This window comes from Sminthopsis crassicaudata, chromosome 2 (genome assembly GCF_048593235.1).
Source record: "Sminthopsis crassicaudata isolate SCR6 chromosome 2, ASM4859323v1, whole genome shotgun sequence".
Taxonomy (NCBI): domain Eukaryota; kingdom Metazoa; phylum Chordata; class Mammalia; order Dasyuromorphia; family Dasyuridae; genus Sminthopsis; species Sminthopsis crassicaudata.
The window spans coordinates 601,804,551-601,823,373 of NC_133618.1; the positions used below are offsets into that span (position 1 = coordinate 601,804,551).

The 18,823-nt window shown below is 33.8% G+C and overlaps 1 protein-coding gene across 1 annotated transcript in view; it reads right to left on the reverse strand.

The window, feature by feature from the left end:
* CPXM2 (carboxypeptidase X, M14 family member 2) overlaps nt 1–18,823 on the reverse strand; it is a 282,814-nt gene that overhangs the window by 20,143 nt on the left and 243,848 nt on the right. Inside the window, exons 9-13 of the mRNA XM_074295802.1 lie at nt 17,901–18,097; nt 15,978–16,157; nt 10,054–10,351; nt 4,400–4,539; nt 55–154 (exon numbers count right to left, since the gene is read on the reverse strand). Of these exons, the coding sequence (XP_074151903.1) occupies nt 55–154; nt 4,400–4,539; nt 10,054–10,351; nt 15,978–16,157; nt 17,901–18,097 (915 nt within the window). The remainder of the gene's footprint in view (nt 1–54; nt 155–4,399; nt 4,540–10,053; nt 10,352–15,977; nt 16,158–17,900; nt 18,098–18,823) is intronic.

The window sequence follows — 18,823 nt, forward strand, 5'->3', positions numbered from 1 at the left end:
GTAAATGTGTGTGTATGCATGTATGTATGTATGTATGTATGTATGTATCAGTACCTGTTCGAATATCATGGTTAACACCTTCCACAGAAATGATAGCATTTGGAATTCCTTTTCCATGTGAATCTCTTACTATGCCTTTGATGCCACGATGAACCTGTTCAATTAAATAAATATATATATATGGTTATCAATCAGTTAATTTTACATGGTTTGATCCAAAATAATAAATTAATTTCTGAAATTTAAAATAGAAAATATACTGTGGTATTTCAGAGATAATTAAGGACTAATCACTGTTAAGAATTTTTACATGGTCACACAGTTCAAAATACTTTTTATTAATTCTTAGTATATTCCTAGTTTCAAAAAATACTATTCTATGTCTCTTAAGGTCATATAGCAGAGTTTGCTTGCACTGTATGTAAAGCAAACTATTTACTCTTTGAGATACTAAAATGAATAGCCACACATTTATAAAGGAACCATGAGTTCATATTAGAAGCAGCATATTTATAAACTGGAAAATGAATTAAATTTATAAGAATCAGTTTTGTTAAATTTTTTCCTAAGTCTTCACTGACTTTATGATGAAGAGTCAATGAAACTTGATAAACTGAAAGTATGGTTCTCTTTGAGAATCCTTGAGCAAAGGACTTTTACCTTTCTTGGTCTCCAATTCCTCATTAAGAAAATGGCTTAGGTTCCAGAGAAGAACGAAATGATTCAAATGAAGTGATATAGAGCAAAGGAAACAATATATCGTTGTTCATTTGTGTGAGTCATGTTCAATTATCTGTGATCCAATTTGGAGTTTTCTTAGCAAAGATACTGGAGTGATTAGTCATTTCTTGCTTCAGCTCATTTTGAACATGCAGAAACTGAGGCAAACAGCATATAGCTAGCAAGTGTTTGAGGCGAGATTTGAACTTAGGAAGATAAGTCTTCCTAACTCCAAGTTTAGCACCCTATTCTCAGTACCAGAGACTGAAGCAATGAAACAAAAAGCTTAGCATAAAAAGTTAATGTTTAAAAACAAACATGGCTCAAAATAAGGGGTATGAAAAAAATCCCCCTATTCCATGCTTTTGCAGAAGATGGAAGTCCATAAGTATAATGCATTGTACATATTTTCAGATGACAATATATTGCTTTCCTTTTTTTTTTCTTTGTCTTGGAAAGTATTATTTCTTATATGATCTGGAAATCTGGGAGAAGGAGTGGGAGGGGATGGAGGCTAGGGAAAAATTTTGTTAATGTAAAAAAATAACAATAGACATCCATAAACACTTCTCAAAAATAATAAAAATGAGTGGGTTTCAAAAGCTGCACTACAGGATACTTTTATCTTTAAATTTCTGATTCTATAATTATGAACTAAAATATTTGAACCAGGTAAACCTGACTACGTTTTTTAAAAAGAATAATTACAAAAGGATACCAACTGCCTCACAAAATTCTGAGACAAATGGGGCAACTAGGTTGTGGAATAGATAGAGTACCAGCCCTGAAATCTGAAGGACTGGAGTTCAAATCTGGCCTCAGACACTTATCATTTCCTGCTGTGTGACCCTGGGTAAGTTACTTAACCCTAATTGCCTCAGCAAAAATAAATAAATGAGATTCTGAGGCAAAGGGTCTTCCACTGGGAGCTAGATGACTACTTGTTTGGGATGTTATACAGGGGATTCATGGTCAAGTTTAAGTAGGAGCAAATGGCATCTCAAAACCCTTTAATTCTTATATTGTATGATTCTACTCAAATAATATTCCCAGATTGAAAGGGACCTAAGAACCCATTCACTTCAAGATATACCTAAATAACAGTCCTCTCCTCAAGATCCCTAATAAGTGGTCATCCCACGTGTCTCCATCTGAAGACCTCTGGTGCGAGGGAACCCACAGGCTTCAGGAACAGGCTCTCAGTTCCTGGGGATTCATTATACTGGTAGCATTTGCTACTATGTTCATCTGATTGGCTTTAGCCCTACTATACCTCAACACTCCTGAGCTCAAGGGATTCATCAATGTTAGCCTTCCCAGTGGCTATGATTACAGGCTGCACCTTCACATCTGGATGCTTATACCTCCCTTCTTCCATCCATTATTCACTTTTTTATATTTAGGTAATAGTAGAAAAATCAAAGATAGGGCACTGGATAATTGCTTTTGAAATGGCTATTCACATAAAATTTAATGAATCATATGCAAATATATTTCATGACAAAATCAAGCAATTAAAATAAATGATTGATCATTAGACAGTGACCTCAATCAGTTTCATGTATATAGTTAAGCTTAAGAAATGGATTCAAAATTGTATAAAGTTTTAGAGCATGTTTCAAAAGATGATTAAATGACTTTTAAACTCATATTTCTTTACAAAACCTTATTGTATTATCCACACTAGAAAATTTTCTATGGTACAAAGCCCAAAGTATTTCATCTACTTCAAAGGGACCTACTTGCTATTTTATTTACTTAAAACATTTTTGTTAAATTATAGTCCTTATTTTCAGCAAAGCAAAGGTTTCTGCAGTCAATATTAGCTAACTCTTTTTCTATTCTTTTAAAATGAATTCTTGCAATTAAAAACAGGCTAGAAGGAAATATATAAAAGCATTTCCCAGCACAAAAGGATTCCAGGGTAGGAGAAAGAATCAGGCTGAGTCCTGTAGCATGCCAGGAAAAGTAATGGAGAAAAAAGCAGGAACTCTGCTAAGGAGAACTCAGCTATTTTGTAAAGGTTGAAAGCAGGGCTTTGGGGGAAGTTGCAGAATATACAATGATATTAAATAGCGTTATAGCATATAGAACTGAAAGATTTACATATATATTTGAACTTCAAAAAAACCCTTGGAGGTAGTTTCTACTATTATCCCCATTTAATGAGGGATGAACCTGAAGCTAAACAGGAAGCAGAGAAGAATAAGCATTTATACAGAACCTACTAGGTGCCAGGCCCTGTGCTAAATGCTTTTTTGCAAATATTACTTCATTTGGTCCTTACAATAACCCTGAGAGGTAGGAAGAAACTAAGGCATACAGACTAAGTGGACTCATCTAGAGTCACACAGCTATTTAAAGTCTAAGGTTAGATTTAAACTCGACTCTTCCTGACTCCAGGCCCAGCACTCTATGTACTCTGGCAACAGCTAGCTACAACTGTGCCTGAGGCAGGATTTGAACTCCAGGTGTCCCTGATTCTAAATTTTACAATTATGTCTTCTGTGTATCTAAGTAGTTACCTCTACTAGAAATACAATTTGACTTGATCTCAAGAAACCTGTATTTTAATCTCAGTTCTACCCTGATGAGTTGTATTAACTTGAAAAAAATACCAAGTCCTTTTTAGGGCACAGTTTATACAAGCTATATCTTTAAAATTTCATAATTCTGCTTTAAAGACTTTCCATATGAATATCATGAATTGGGGCTCCTATGATCTTTTCAGATTAAAAAAATAAAGATTTTAATTATACTACTTGAAAAGTAGTTAATGGAGCTAGAAAAGCTAACAACAATTCAGACAGATTGTTGAATCTCTTAATTAATCAGATTCATACCCACTTTACAGATAAGGGAAATAAGGGTCAAGAGGTGAAACAGATTACTTCTCCTTACAATCCTGAAGTAAGTAGCAACATTGGAAAATGAATCTAAATTTTCTTGATTTAATCCTATGCTCCTTCCATTAACCACAAGTATCATCATCATCATCATCTTCATTGTTGTTGCTTTAGAAATTAGTTTGACAAAACAATTTTCATTAATAGAGGGACAGGATCTAGGGAGACACCATTTAAGCATGAATAGGTAGGTCCTTGCTTTTTCAATAAAGCAATGAAAATGAATTTCTTGTGGGCAAGATTTTCAGTCTGCAATTGAATATAATAACTAATAAAACTAGCCAGACTCCTATTAAGCCAAATAGAATTATGGTTAAATAAAGGTATGTGTACACTTAAATCTTCTCATGAAAATTGTTTATCAGTACATAGTTTGTATTTCTTTTTTCTAAGATCCCTTTTCACATATAAATTAGGGATATCAAACACACAGCCAATGTGGCCCACAATGTTTCCAGATTATGTCCACACCTGATTAAAATGCAATTGGGAAATATTATCCAAAATAGGTAAAAATACAACAGCAGGCAGATAGTGTGACTATGTAGCATTTTAAGCCAATATATGGCTCTCAGGGATCCTTAAGTATAGTTTAGTGGCCCCCATTTCCATTTGAGTTTGACATTACTGGCTTAGGGCACCATATGTTTGAGATGCAAGCCAGCTATAAAGTTAGGTCATTAATTGCCTTTCAAGTACTCAAATAAAGTTATCTTCACTCAAAGGACATTGCAAAATGTTGTATTTAAAAAGTTATTTTAAAAAATTCTTACCTGTTCCATAAACACTATCAAAGATTCACGATTATTTTCCCATTCTTCAGGTAGATCACTCTCATGAGGATATTTATCACAGCCCACATATATTGACAATTCAAAACAATTTGTGTGAAGGTAACTAAAGTCATTCAGACCTGCCAATATAATCAAAGATGATTTTAACCAAAAAATTGTCCAAACTGGCATTAGTAAGGAAATAATAATTGTCCATAACTTAACTTCCAACATTGCAGAGCATATAGACATAAACACTTATTAGTTAGTGTATGAGCAGAAATCTTACAACATCGTTTTTTTGTTTTTTTTTTTAATTTGGCATCCATCAATTTAAAAAAAATTGATAACTGTTGTTTTGTTCAGTTTTTTCAACTGTGTCCAACTCACGACCCCATTTGGGGTTTTCTTGGCAAAGATATTGAAGTGATTTAACTTTTTCTTCTCCAACTCATTTTGCAGATGAGGAATTGAGGCAAATAGGATTAAGTAACTCCCTTAAGATCACACAATTAGCAAATATCTGAGATCAGATGTGAACTCATGATGATAAATCTTCCTGACTTTAGGTATAGTTCTATCTACTGTGCCATCTAACTGCCCCTTTGACACTATTTTTAATATAATTGGTTATGTTTATAATCCAATGCATTTTAAAATGCTCTTATGAGAAAAGTCTTTAAGCTTTTCCAGAATGCCAAAGAGGTCCAGGGGTCCAGGACAAAAAAAAAAAAAGAAAAGAGTTAAGAACCTCTGTTCTTAGCAAGTGAAGAAGGATGGTGGTCAAAAGCAGATGCTAAAGAAAAGAATCAGAGATTTCAGGAAGTGATGTTATTGTAGTACAAAACCAAGAAAAAGTCCAAAGGGCTGAAGACAGGACTATACATTGTGATAGAAAAAGAGCTCAGAAAATAAACAAGAAATGGCTACATTAGTAAAGAAGAACTGAGAAGATTTAGAACAGTAGAATGGAAACTAAGAGAAATGATAAATGGCATGAGTTTGCAGTACTTGGAAAATGTCTTTGATTGAAGAGCATGTCTGTGTGGCATCTAGGATCACTTCTTAGGCTTTGAATGGACCTGATTAATGAATATCATATTTTTCAACCATATGAAGTGGCAGAAGAACCTTAGTGTAGTAACAAAGAGAAGTTGTAGTTATCAAGGAGCTAGGAATCATGAACAACCAGGAGGCCAAATTAAGAACCAATTATACAATGCAAATGAAGAAGGGTGTGTGTAGTACATACATATGCAAGCCCATATGCAGAATTCAGCCCATTTGCCCACATCCAGAGAAAATATCCAAGGAGATTTAAAGACAAAGTGAATTTTTTAAAAAAGTTATTCTACTGCTATCAGGAAAAAATATGTAAAAAAATAAGCTAATAAAACAATAGTATTTCATTTTAACTCAATTATTTTCTTTAATTTCAAATTTCCATTTTTCAACTCATTATTTACTCAATAAAACTATTTTTCAAGTGGATTCCATTTTTTAGCTCACTATTTTTTTTTTTGCCATGAAATAATTCTTTGTGGTTTTAAAATTGATTTGATTCATTTTTTAATGTCCTGAATCATGTTTTTCTTTGGACTTGTTCAAGTCTCAGCTGTCACAGCAAATAAGCTCGTTTTTACATATAGACTTTAAGGAATATTCCCATATCAAATGAACATTACCAAATATAAGTGGATAAAAAGCCACACTGGACAATGAAGTAAAAGTATAATCTGTATTCCACATTCTCATTCTTTTCTTTCAAAAGCCCTTTTGAGGAATAAGAGCATTAACAAGCAACCACACATCTGAACTATGCTTTGTCAAGTTGCCAAACAGTAGTGATCAAGAAGAGGCCTTCCTCAATATGCTGTCAGATGCTTCTGGATTCAGAGTCACTAGGGGCCTCACAGAACACAGATGTTCAATGTTATGGTACGTGTGCTCCAGGGGGGAAAACCAAAGTCTCAGCCCATGACATGTGCTGCTTCCTATTAGCACTTTCCCTTCCACTGGGACAGAGCTCAAGTACTTTTCCTTATGCTGGCTCAATTACCACCAAATTATTAATATTGTACTCTATCTGAGGATAACTGCTTAAGATCACTGCTTTCTCTTGCCAAGATCAACGCAGTGAGAATGCTAACTGGCTTAGCATTCCAAGGCAGGAGATGATTTAATATGGTACTCTTTATCAGGTTTGTATACTTGTCATGTGGAAATGTCAGTGAGAAACTTTCTTTCTCCTTTGTCTTTTAGTAATAGAAGCAACCCAGAAAATTGGATGGATGGTACATTGGGGCAATAACAGTCAGGGCCCAAATCATGCATAGTTTAGAAAAGGCACTTGATTACATGGACAAAGGTTAGAGGAGCTGCCCCCCCCAAAAAATATTGATTGGAAGACTATGATCTTTTACTTCCACCTTTTAGTTCTCTTAGCCCACCTATATAGGAGACCTTTCCCAATTCCCTTCAGTTGCTAACACCTTCCCTTCTTATACTGACTTCCATGTATTCTCATTCTCTGTCTCTGTCTTTCTCCCTCTCTTTCACACACATACAGACATAGACATATACTCTGTCTTTGATTCTGTCTCATTCTGTTTCTCCATCACTCTGCCTTTCTGTCTGTTTTTCAATCTCTCTCTGTCTGTGTCTCTCTCTCTTTCAAATGTATCTAATTATTCACATGTCATTCCCCTCTAGAAAGTATATTTCTTAAGGGCAGAGATTTTTCCTTTTCTCTGTATCTCTGGAATTTAATACAATGTTAATAAATGATAACTACATTCTTGTTGTCTGACAGTCAATATATTCAGTCAGGCTTCATATTTGGGACCACAGTGAAAAACAGCCAGTTGACTGACTAATAAATTTCTCAGTGGTCAATCAACATGTTTTGGCATTATAGTAATCATGAATGTGAAAAAGCTTATATTTTATTGGTTTATATCATTATAAAACACTCTCAAAACACATGTACCTATATATCTGCCATTTCTGTCCTGACAACATTTCTAATGAATGGATAGAGTAATCATTAGGATCTCCCTTTTGTGATGGGAAACTGAGTTTCAGATATTTTAAAGGAATTGTTTATGATCCCATGCTTAGTAGGTGGCAGGCCCATCATTAAACTCTAGTACTCTGTTGAGAATAAGCTGACTGCTGTACTCAACATACCAGTAAAATGAGATGGCTATTATCACCCTATTTTATAGGGTCTTTGTGAGTAGCTGTGATGTTATTTTTGAATACTCTGAAAATGCTAAGTTTGGACAATGAGTACTCCATGTATAATGAGGGTCCTTCATCACTACCTGCACTACTAAGACCAAATGATCAAAAATTAGATTGGATCAGAAGATGATCTGATCATTTTATCTTAGTCACTGGTTTCTCCTATGTGTCATTTTATCTTTGCAAGATAGTTGTTTTCAGAAGTAAAAATTATTTTCTATATGAGCCTGGATAGAAATAGAGATGGAATTTGACCCAGATAATTTTCATAATGACTGGATATTGGCTCAGGGTGGCAAGACATTCTTTTGTGCTCTGCATTTGACTGAAATTCTTCTCTTCTCACCAAGTTCAATATGAAACACAGAATCCAGCATTTTTTAAGCCACTGTAGTTCAGATGGTATCACAGCACAGGATTTCATTATCTAGAGATAACAGGGAACAATGGACAGATGGTATTCACATGTAGGCAGGTTCAATGCAAGTATTGATATGTAATGTGTATTTAGAAACTTACTGAACCGTGAAGTAAACTTTTTTTTAAAAAAATAATTTACAGTTTATCTGCCATTTGTCAACTAATGCCTGTCAGGTCAGTACTCAGAAATATGAAAGCAAAAGTAAAGGGTGTAAGGGAGGGGAGAGTAGGAGGAGAAGGGGAAGGGCAGGAAATTAGAAATACCATTTCATTAATCTCCAGTGAAATGATTCTGCAGACCTCATTATAGTACCAGGAAGAAGAGTGATTAAAAGGACCTGAGCCCTCTATTCATTTGCCACCCCCACCCTTAACTTGCAAAGGAAAAGAGTGAAATAAATGGAAAGTAGAATTAGTTAAAAGCTCAAATGCTGCCTAAACTGGTTGTGCAGTAGCCACCTTCTAAAAATGTTGTTATTGACTCTGCACTGACTAGTCTGGCTGTGCTGCTACTTGTTGAAGAAAGGTTATGTCATTTATAATGATCAAGAACTGTAATGATTGTTAAAATTGATTCTGGTCTTTTGGTCCAAGTTTTTAAACTGGTGATAAGCTTTAGTTTTCTGTTTTTAGACACAATGAAATTTTAATGACAGAAAGGGTTTAATCCTTGGTTCTTTTCCAATTATATCTTTTAATGCATCTTCTGAACTTTTTGTCCTCATATAGTGTTTTATTCAAAAACACCGAAAATGGTAAAAGTGACAATGTATGCAACATGTTGTCACAATAATACCCTGTATCTTTGCTATGGAGGAGAGTGGTATTTTTCTTTATCTGATATCCCTTTCCATCATTGTTAAAATTTTATTTCTTTGGTTCTATGTAGAATGACAGAATGAAATAGAATAAAATGCCATAGCTTGGAAAAGGCAGCTATGATTCAGTGGGAAATGCCCTGGACCTAGAGTCAAGAAATATGACTTTGAAAAGGAGTCCTACTGATAACTATGTAAATTTGACCAAACCTCTAAGCCTCAGTTTTCTCATCTGTAAAATGGGAAAATATCTGCCTCATAAGGAGCAAATCAAATGAGAAAATAATCAATCTAATAGCATATAATATAAATATAAAATAATATACAATAATATTAATCTTTGATAATTAACAATGATATTAGTGTATAATAGCTCACATTTCTACTTCAGGTTTATAAAGTGTTTTCTCTCAAAATCTAATGAGGTTGGTATGGATGTTATCAATGCTATCAATGGAAATCCTTTGTACACAGTGAATCCCAGATAAGGGATGATTGTTATCAATAGTAAGCAAACAACTTTTTTATTCAGGCAAGAATCAGTACTGCCAAATGTTTTCTTTCCTTGAGAGAAATCATAAACTCTAATGATATCAAAGCTGAAACTTCTATAGTTTCTTTGTAGTAACTGTTTGTATATATAGGATGTCTGTCCCAAAAGTCTTAGGGCAGTTTAAAGTTTAAATAGTTTAAAGATCCAGACCTTAGAAATACCCTCTATACTGCTTTAAGTTTCAAAAATACTATATAAACATCTCCTTTGATTCTAACAATGAATTTTGTTATTATTATCTCCAGTTTACAGTTTAAGAGACTAACGTTCAGAGAAGAATGTTTTTAAGACCTAAGATGAAAAAAGAGGGATGTGGGAAGGAGGGAAAGAAGGAGGGGAAAAGGGGGGGGGGAAGAGAGACAGAGACATAGAGAGAGAAAATCAGGATCACTTCCTAGGATGGATAGTGGAATGGCAATAGATGACTGAGGGAAGGACTTAAATCTGACTTCCATCTCTGTTTTCCCTACTAAGGAAAAGTATCAAAAATACTTAACAGGGATTTGATATCCATGAAAAGTAGGAAAATTTAGCTATTGTTGTAATTGCAAAGCATCAGGCCCAGCTCAACTTGTGATACACTGAAACTGTGGGAGAAATTTGTACTGGACGCTTACTTCCAGCAACAGTATGCCATGAAGCTCCATTCACAGTGCCATCCTCTTTCTGAAAATCTTCAGTATGGCACACCCTTCTCCGGGCATCTGTCATGAGCCGGTGGGTTGATGCGTAGGAATAGGCCAGCCATCGGAATACGTGATCATCAGGTGTAGGTGTCTGCTCCTGCGTTTTCCATAAGGATCGAACCATATCATATGGGTACGCCACCACCAGTTCTCCTCCTTGTAAATTACCTCCCAACACAAAGGGGATTTTTTCCATCCAGGCTATGATTGCCCTTGTCTCAAGAGCCACCTATATTTAAAGAAAGAGAAGGAAAGGCAGCTGGTATCATTACAGCTACAGGTATCATGAAGCTAGTCTATTATGAATCAGAAGATTATTGATTAAGACCTGAATGGAATTTTAGAAGTCATTGAATTAAGTTCCCTCATTTTAAAGATGAGAAAAATGAGGGGAGAAAGAAATAAGGTGATTTTTCCAGAGTTACTCAAACTAGTAAGTATATGAAGTGAGATTTGAACCTTCCTATGTCCAAATTTGGGTCCCTTTCCATTATGCTATATTGCCCTTGGGTCCATGACTAACACAAATTTTGGATTCAATAAGCTGATTTAATTTATCCAATTTATCCAAATTAAATTAATTTCTCTATCTCAGGAGAAGAGAATATAGAGACCATATTGTTAAACACAAAGATCATTTGAAGAAGGATTCATGAATTCATACTGTTTTCCCTTTAACACACCACTCTCGATTGTTTTGTTTCACACTGTCTCTTTTTTCCTCAGATTGCTTGCTCTGGAGTCAGGAAAATCTGAGTTCAGATCCAGTCTAAGCTATGTGATTATAGGCGAGTAATTTAACATCTGAGAATTGCCTCAGTTTTCTCAGGAATAAAATAGGGATAGCAACAATACCTAGGTTTTTAAGAAATGCTTTTTTTCCTCTTCCCTTTTCCAATCTCTGTGCTTTCTTTTACTATGTAATTTGCTGAGAAAAGTAAAATCCTCCATTAAGAGTTTCCTCTTTCCCTATTCTACATCTCAAATGCTTCTATCCTGCTCCATTTTCTCTCCTCCTTAGTTGTCTTTGAAGAAGAGGTAGCCCTTTTTCAGAACACTGCCAACACCTCTAAGAGTGCCCTTGATTCCACCTCCCTTTTCTCCAAAAGAGACTTGCCTTCTTGATTGCTCATTCACCTTCCTTATCTCTCTTCCCTTCTACTTTTCCTTTGTCTCTTCCTTTATCTCTCTTTCTGTCTCTATCTTCCTTTTCCTCCATTTTATCCTTCTCTTGTTTCTTTCTCTGATGTTTGTTCCCCAACCTTTATTTTTTATTTGACTCTGCCATTTCCCTGATGTCAGTCCCCCACTCTTTAAATTATTTCCCTTTGACTCTGACATCCTGTTGAATTTTATACATCTCCTATTGTTCAAAGTCAAATTCCTAGAAAATGTTATTCATACCTCCATTATCTTATCTTCCAAAACCTTCAAAATCTAGTTTTTGATTCTAGTAATTCACTACAATTCTTTTTTTTTTTTATCATTTCTCATTTTATTTGACCTTCCAATGATGATCTAGAATGGTAATAACATTTTATTTTTCATAGGGTTCTTGCTTAGCTTTTTCCTTTTACCTATTTGATGGCTCCCTTTCAGTCTCCTCTGCTAATTCATTATTCATCTTTTTAAGCTTTCAGAAGAGGTGTCCCCTAAACTTCAGTTCTAGTTTTTTTGTTTATCTCCCTTTGATAGTGATTTCATTGGTCTTCATGAATTCAATTATTAGCTTTATGCAGAAAACTACCAAATGTAGAGATCTAGCCTTGGTCTCTATCTTGAATGTCAGTCTTTTATCACCACATACCTACTGGCTATCTTTGTCTGGATGTTCCATTATATCTTAAACTCAGTACATATGAAACAGAAATTTTTATCCTTTTTCCACATCCCCCCTCCCTTCTATCCTCCCTCATTTTTTTTTTGAGTTTGCAACTTTAGTCACCCTTGATTCCTGTATCTAATATATTTAGTTAAAAAAAAAACTTTTTATTTTCAAAACATATGCATAGTTTTCAAAATTGATCCTTGCAAAAACTTGTGTTCCAAATTTTTTCTTCCTCCCTTTACCCCCAACCCCTCCCCTAGACAGCAAGTAATCTAGTATATGATAAACATGAGCAATCATTCTTTACATATTTCCACAATTATAATGCCTCACAATTAGAATTAGATCAAAAAGGAAAAAATTAGAAAGAAAGCAAAATGCAAGCAAACAACAACAAAAAAGTGAAAAGACTGGGTTGTAATCTACACTCAGTTCCCAAAGTGCTTTTTCTGGGTTCACATGACTCTTTCCATCCCAAGACCATTGAAACTGGCCTGAATCACCTCACTGTTGAAAAGAGCCATGTCCATCAGAACTGGGATCTTCATATAATCTTGTTGCTATATACAATGTTCTCTTGGTTCTACTCACTTCACTTAGCAAAAGTTCATGTAAGTCTCTCCAGGCCTCCCTGAAATCATCCTATTGGTCATTTCTTACAGAACAATAGTATGCCATAGCATTCATATACCACAAATCATTAAGCCATTCTCCAATTGATGGGCATCTATGCAGTTTCCAGTTCTTGTCACTACAAAAGGGCTGACACAAACATTTTTGTGGGTCCTTTAGCCTTTTTTTATGATTTCTTTGGGATACTGGCCAATAGAAAACACTGCTGAATCAAAGGGTATGCATATTTTGACAGTTTATGGGCATAGTTCCATACTGCTCTCCAGAATGGATGGATCAGTTTGCAATTCCGCCAACAATTAGTGTCCCAGTTTTCCCATATCCCCTTCAACATTCATCATTACCTTTTCCTGTCACCTTAGCCAAATTGAGAAACCTGCAGTGGTACCTCATAATTATCTTAAATAAATAGTGATTTAGAGCATTTTTTCATATGATCTTAGTGGGAATGCTAGTTTATTATCATTACATATGATGACTGCTGATGGTTTTAAATATAGACTGTTGATCATTTTTAGGAAAACTCATTTTATTCCTATATTCTCTTTTGTTTTTAATAGGAATTAGTGTTGGATTTTGTCAAATGCTTTTTCTGCATCTATTAAGAAAATCATATAATTTCCATTAATTTGGTTTTTGACAGTCAATTATGCTTATAGTTTTCCTAATAGTGAACCAGTCCTGCATTCCTGGTATAAATCCTACTTGGTCATGGTATATCATCATGGGGATAACGTGGTAATCTCTTTGCTGATATATTATTTTAAAATTTTGCATTAATATTCATTAGGAAGATTGGACTATAATTTTCTTTCTCTGTTTTGACTCTACCTGGTTTAGGTATCAACACTATATCTGTGTCATAAAAGTAATTTGATAGGACTCTTTCTCCTATTTTTCCAAATAGTTTGTAAAGAATTGTAATTAATTGTTATTTAAATGTTTGGTAGAATTCACATGTAAATCCATCTGACCCTGGAGATTTTTTCTTAGGAGTTGATTAATAACTTGTTCAATTTTTTTTTCTAAAATGGCACTATATTTAAGTAATTTATTTTCTACTCTGTTAATCTGAGTGATATGTATTTTTGTAAATATTCATCAATTCATTTAGATTATCACTTATATTGGCATATAGCTAAGGAATATAGCTCCTAATTATTGCTTTCATTTCCTCTTCATTTGTGGAAAGTTCACCCTTTTCATTTTTGATACTATCAAATTGATTTTCTTGTTTCCTTTTTCTAATCAAATTAAAATTTTATTTTGTTTTTTTTCCCATAAAACCAATTTTCAGTTTTGTTAATTAGCTAAATAGTTTTCTTACATTCAATTATATTAATCTCCCTTTTTATTTTCAGAATTTCATATTTGGTATTTAATTGTGGGTGGTTAATTTCTTCTTTTTCCAACTTTTTAAACTGCATACCCAATTCATTGACCCTTTCTTTCTTTATTTTATGCAAGTAAGCAACTAGTGATATAAAACTTCCCCTTAGAACTACTTTGGTTACATTCCATAAAGTTTGGCATGTTGTCTTAATAAGGCAGCACAAAATGTTAACATGGAATTTAAGTCAAATGCCAACCAAAAGGATCTTTATGTATGTTAGGTCCCTTCTATTTGAATTTGAAACCTCATCATCTAGCATCTTGGAGAAGATAGAGTTCATAAAATTTTAAGATGCATTCATTTTTTGGGGGGTGCATGGCAAGCTAGGACCCAGATAAATACAGATTACTTATCTGCAGTAATCAGAAAGAGAAAAGCCCAGTAAGTCATTAGTTTATTTCATTTTTTGCCCTTTAATGATCTTCTAAACACATCCTCAGTTCCTATAATTATTCTTCACTTGATTCTAAATGTATTCTCTTGCTTTTCATTATTGTGATACAGAAATGCTTCATGTTTTAGTATCTATATGGAGAGTTATGAACTCTTTAGAGAAGCCATTAAGACAATAATAAAAATGGTTATAAAAATGACATCCCTATCTGAGAATGTGTTTCTTATTATTAACTGCTATATAATTGTTTGGTGATATATTTAAATATCTTTTTTAAAATCCAAATCAAAATGTAGAAACACTGATTTTTTAAAATAAACAACCCTTAACATGACATTCTACAATTCATTACTTTCCAAAGTAAGACATGCCATAATCAAGGTACCAGCTATAGATTTCATCATCAACTCCTGTTCCAAAAAGCCTATCCACCTATGGAATGCAGGTGTTTTTTGTGTTACTTATTTTGATGGATTACCAGTATTGGGGGATTAGTTCTATAAATCAAATTAATGTCATTCAGCTAGGATTTCTTTCACTGTGTGAAATTCAGCTTATCAAGAAGTAAGGAATTGTCAAAGTAAAAAATAATTAGGAAAAAATAAACAAACATTTTCCCTTCTACATGGTGACTGATAAAAATACCATTAAGACAATTAGTTTTATTAGAGCAGTATGAATGTATTAGAAATCAATTTTTATGATGCCAAAAAACTCAAAGAATTATCTAAGAAAGAAGACATTGACAATGTTGTCTTGTTATACAGGCAATCAGTTAGTTCCTGTTCTAGGCACTATGTTTTGTTATATAAAGAAGTATAAAGAAGTCTACAATATAGCCCTCCCTCTTCAGAGAACTTCTAAATCTATGTAGTGGGAGAAAAGAGATAGGAAGCATATATAGGTACAAAAAAATCTCAAAGTAATAAGCAAAAAAATGCTACTTTCAAATGAGTAGTTCAGACCAGGCTTTTAGAACTTCAAAGAGAAAGATTGGGGAAAGCCACAGGGGCAAAGAAAGGTCTTAATCTAAGTTTTTAGGAAGCAGAAGATTCAGATGGGCAGTAATGGGAAAGCAATAAGAATTTAGATGGTGGAAACAACATATGGATGGAATTTCACATATTAGGTGAGAATAATTTGTCTTATTAAGTATTCTGTGCTAAATAAGGCTTGTGAAAAAATTAATGATCTAATTCCATATTTGTTTTCTTTCAATGGAATGACTACAGACCATAAGCTTATGGAACTAATTAATGTGAAAATAAATTCTTTCCAGCTATTAAAGAGAGGGGCCTAAGTAGTATCAGTGACGATAATAATGGCAACAATAGAAGTTGGAAAAAATAAGTTACTTTCAAATCTGAGTTTTGATATTTCAAGTCATGACATACAATGAAATGAGAGGGCAATAGAATTAAACATTAACATGTGACACTACCCAAAAAGTTGTTTGTAAATGTATCCCTCATCTAGAGTCATGGTTGTTTTAAAAAAATGACTATTATTTTAAATGATTTTTCACTTTACTTGGGCTCTCTCTATCTCAAACTTCTGTTGTCTTGCATTGTCTGTCGTTTTGCAGCATATGAGATAATTTGACTTACTGTTGCATTTTCAGACAAAAACCATTCAGGTATTGGAATGTGGTGATTGGGGACCTTTCTTGGGAAATTCCGACGGTCCTCAGCTTCCCAAAGCAGAGTATTTAAATCTGGAAAATTGTTGTTGATATCAATGCCATCGTGGGTCCAGCGTCCTAGAGACCATCCTCCCAATTCAGAGCCCTAAGAGACAATTTCAGAATATGAATTCATATTTAAATGGTTTCCATTGTGTTAAAATCATACTCGTACAAACTCAGATTCTTGCTGCACCTCTACATTTCTGAATGATGATGTCCTTCAATGAATAACATTGGGGAAAAATCAACAAATAAATACAAAATTGTGGATCTATAATAGATAATCATAACCAAATGATTCTATATGTTCACAAGTCTTCTGGTTGTCACCCATACCAGGAAAAATCAACATAAACAGTTATATTGAATTGAAAGAACTGGAATTCATGCAGTTAAAAGACTTCAAGAAATTGATGGGACTTTATAAGTTCTTAAATAACTTAAACAGTAGAAAGAGAATCTTTCTATGCTTTCTACGTAGTTTATAGCATAGGTTCAAGGACCTAAAATTTGAACTCTTTCCTCTAATGCAAGACACCAATCTTTTTTGAGTTATTATAAAGCAAGCATTTACAGGGAGGCAATTCGTTTTCTCAGTGATTAGAGCACTGGATCTGTAGTCAGAAAGACTTGAATTTAAATCCAGCCTCAGACACTTAATAGCTATGTGATCCAGGACAAGCTACTTAACACTGTTTACCTCAGTTTCCTCATCTGTAAAATGAGCTAGAGAAGTAAATGGTGGCAAATCATTCCTTTATCTTTGCCATGAAAATCACATGGAATGTATTAGATTGCTATGGCCCATGGGGTCACAAAGAGTTGAATATGACTGAATGAAAAACAAAGCAATTGTATAGTACTTTATGTTTTGCAAAATATATTACTTATATTTCCTCATTTGATTTTAAGTATAATTCTCTGATGTAAGTGCTATCGTCCTGATGTTTCGTAAAAGAAAATTAGAACTAAAGTCTTCCTGATGTTTTAAATGAAAAAAACCCGAGACAGAATTTCTGGGTAACTAACAATCAATTTATTAATTAGGCTAGCTATCAATTAATAAATTGATGGCTAGTGGTTTCTCTTGGTAACCAAAGATAGGGAATGGAGATCCTGAGACATTAAATACTTTTTTGAAAAGGAATGTCACTAACAAGTGAAACTCAACCTTGATTGGTGGACATTCAATAATGAAGTAAACTAGAAGTCTTCATCCTCTACTGTTGGGAATCTGTTAGATTATAGTCATATAATAGAAGGTTAAGCATGCCAAGATAAGAAGTTTGGACATAATTCCATAAGTAACAGGAAGTCACAAATAATTGTTTTGTTTTGTTTTGTCTTTAACAAGGTACTGACCTGAGTAACATATATTTTAGAAATTAATCTAACTGATATTCAAGATAGATTAATACAATGCTCATCAGTGATACTTTGCTGAAATGTAAATTGCCAAATTAATAGACTTTCATTGTCTAACCTTAATAAATATGGAACATTCATCATCACAAAAAATCTCCAATAGAAAAGCTGTTTCCATTAATATACAATAAAAGAAAGCCTACAAATCGAAACTGGCATTTTGACAGAAACAGATTCACTTTCCTGAGTTGACTGTTCTTCTCCCTATAAGACTGTATCTTTTTCCCTAGTCACTAAAATTTTTCACTGCTGGGCTATCTCTCTTATAAGCTCTTATGGCTTTCCAACAAGGGATTTATATGGGAGGAGAGTTATATATTTAAAAGGGGAAGTTTTGAATAATGTGGCATATCATTTAACTATCCACTAATTGTTTCAGAAAAGATCAAGTTGAACTCTGACAGGATGGAAATGACAATACCACTTCATAAGCCTTCTCATAACCGTCTGGGTTGGCAGAAGGAAGAAGATGAATCCGAGTGTCTTCAATGAGTCGGATGATCCGTGTGTTCCCGGCCCTATATTCTTGGCACAGAAACTGCATCAACAAAAGCATAAGCTCTCGTCCAAGCACTTCATTCCCATGTGCCCCTGCTATATAGCGGAATTCTGGTTCACCTTTACTCAAAAGAAAAGAAAATACAAATATAAATATGATCTGCATATACTGAAGCTCATATTGATCACAGAATAAGAAATCTTTTAAAAATATAAACTTGTGTATCATTCCCTATCAAATATACTTAATGAAATTGTGGAATAAAAAAGAAATAATGATGAGGAGGACAATAAAAAATAAAAACTAAAAATCATATAGCATTTGATGTATTTTCTATGCATGATGCCATTTTATTATTGTAATAATCTTTTATAACCTCTGATGTTATACCTAATATTCATATATTACTTTAGGGTATATACAATTTTTCTATACATTATTAACTATTGTGAAGGTCAAATTATCCTCCTATCAGTTTTGGGAGATAGTTATATATTGTAACATTCAGCTTATAGATGGAAAGAATAATAATGATAAGAAGGATAAAGTCAATTGCTGCAGTTTGTGTAGCTAATGTGTTATAAATGTATCAGATCCGTCTCCTAATTTCTGATGCAATGATTTTTACTTTGAACTAAGGTGCCTGGACTTAGAACTGGAAATCTTGAATTCTAGTCCTGACATTACAAGAAATCTCCTTGGTGATCCTAGACAAATTACTAAAGCTCTCTGGGATCCAAATTCCTTATTTCATAAGTGAAATTCATTATATGTGGCTTTGATGAAGCTGACATATGTTGGAGAGGGATTCAAGCCTCGGATATAAAGTTTGGAGTTTTTACCCA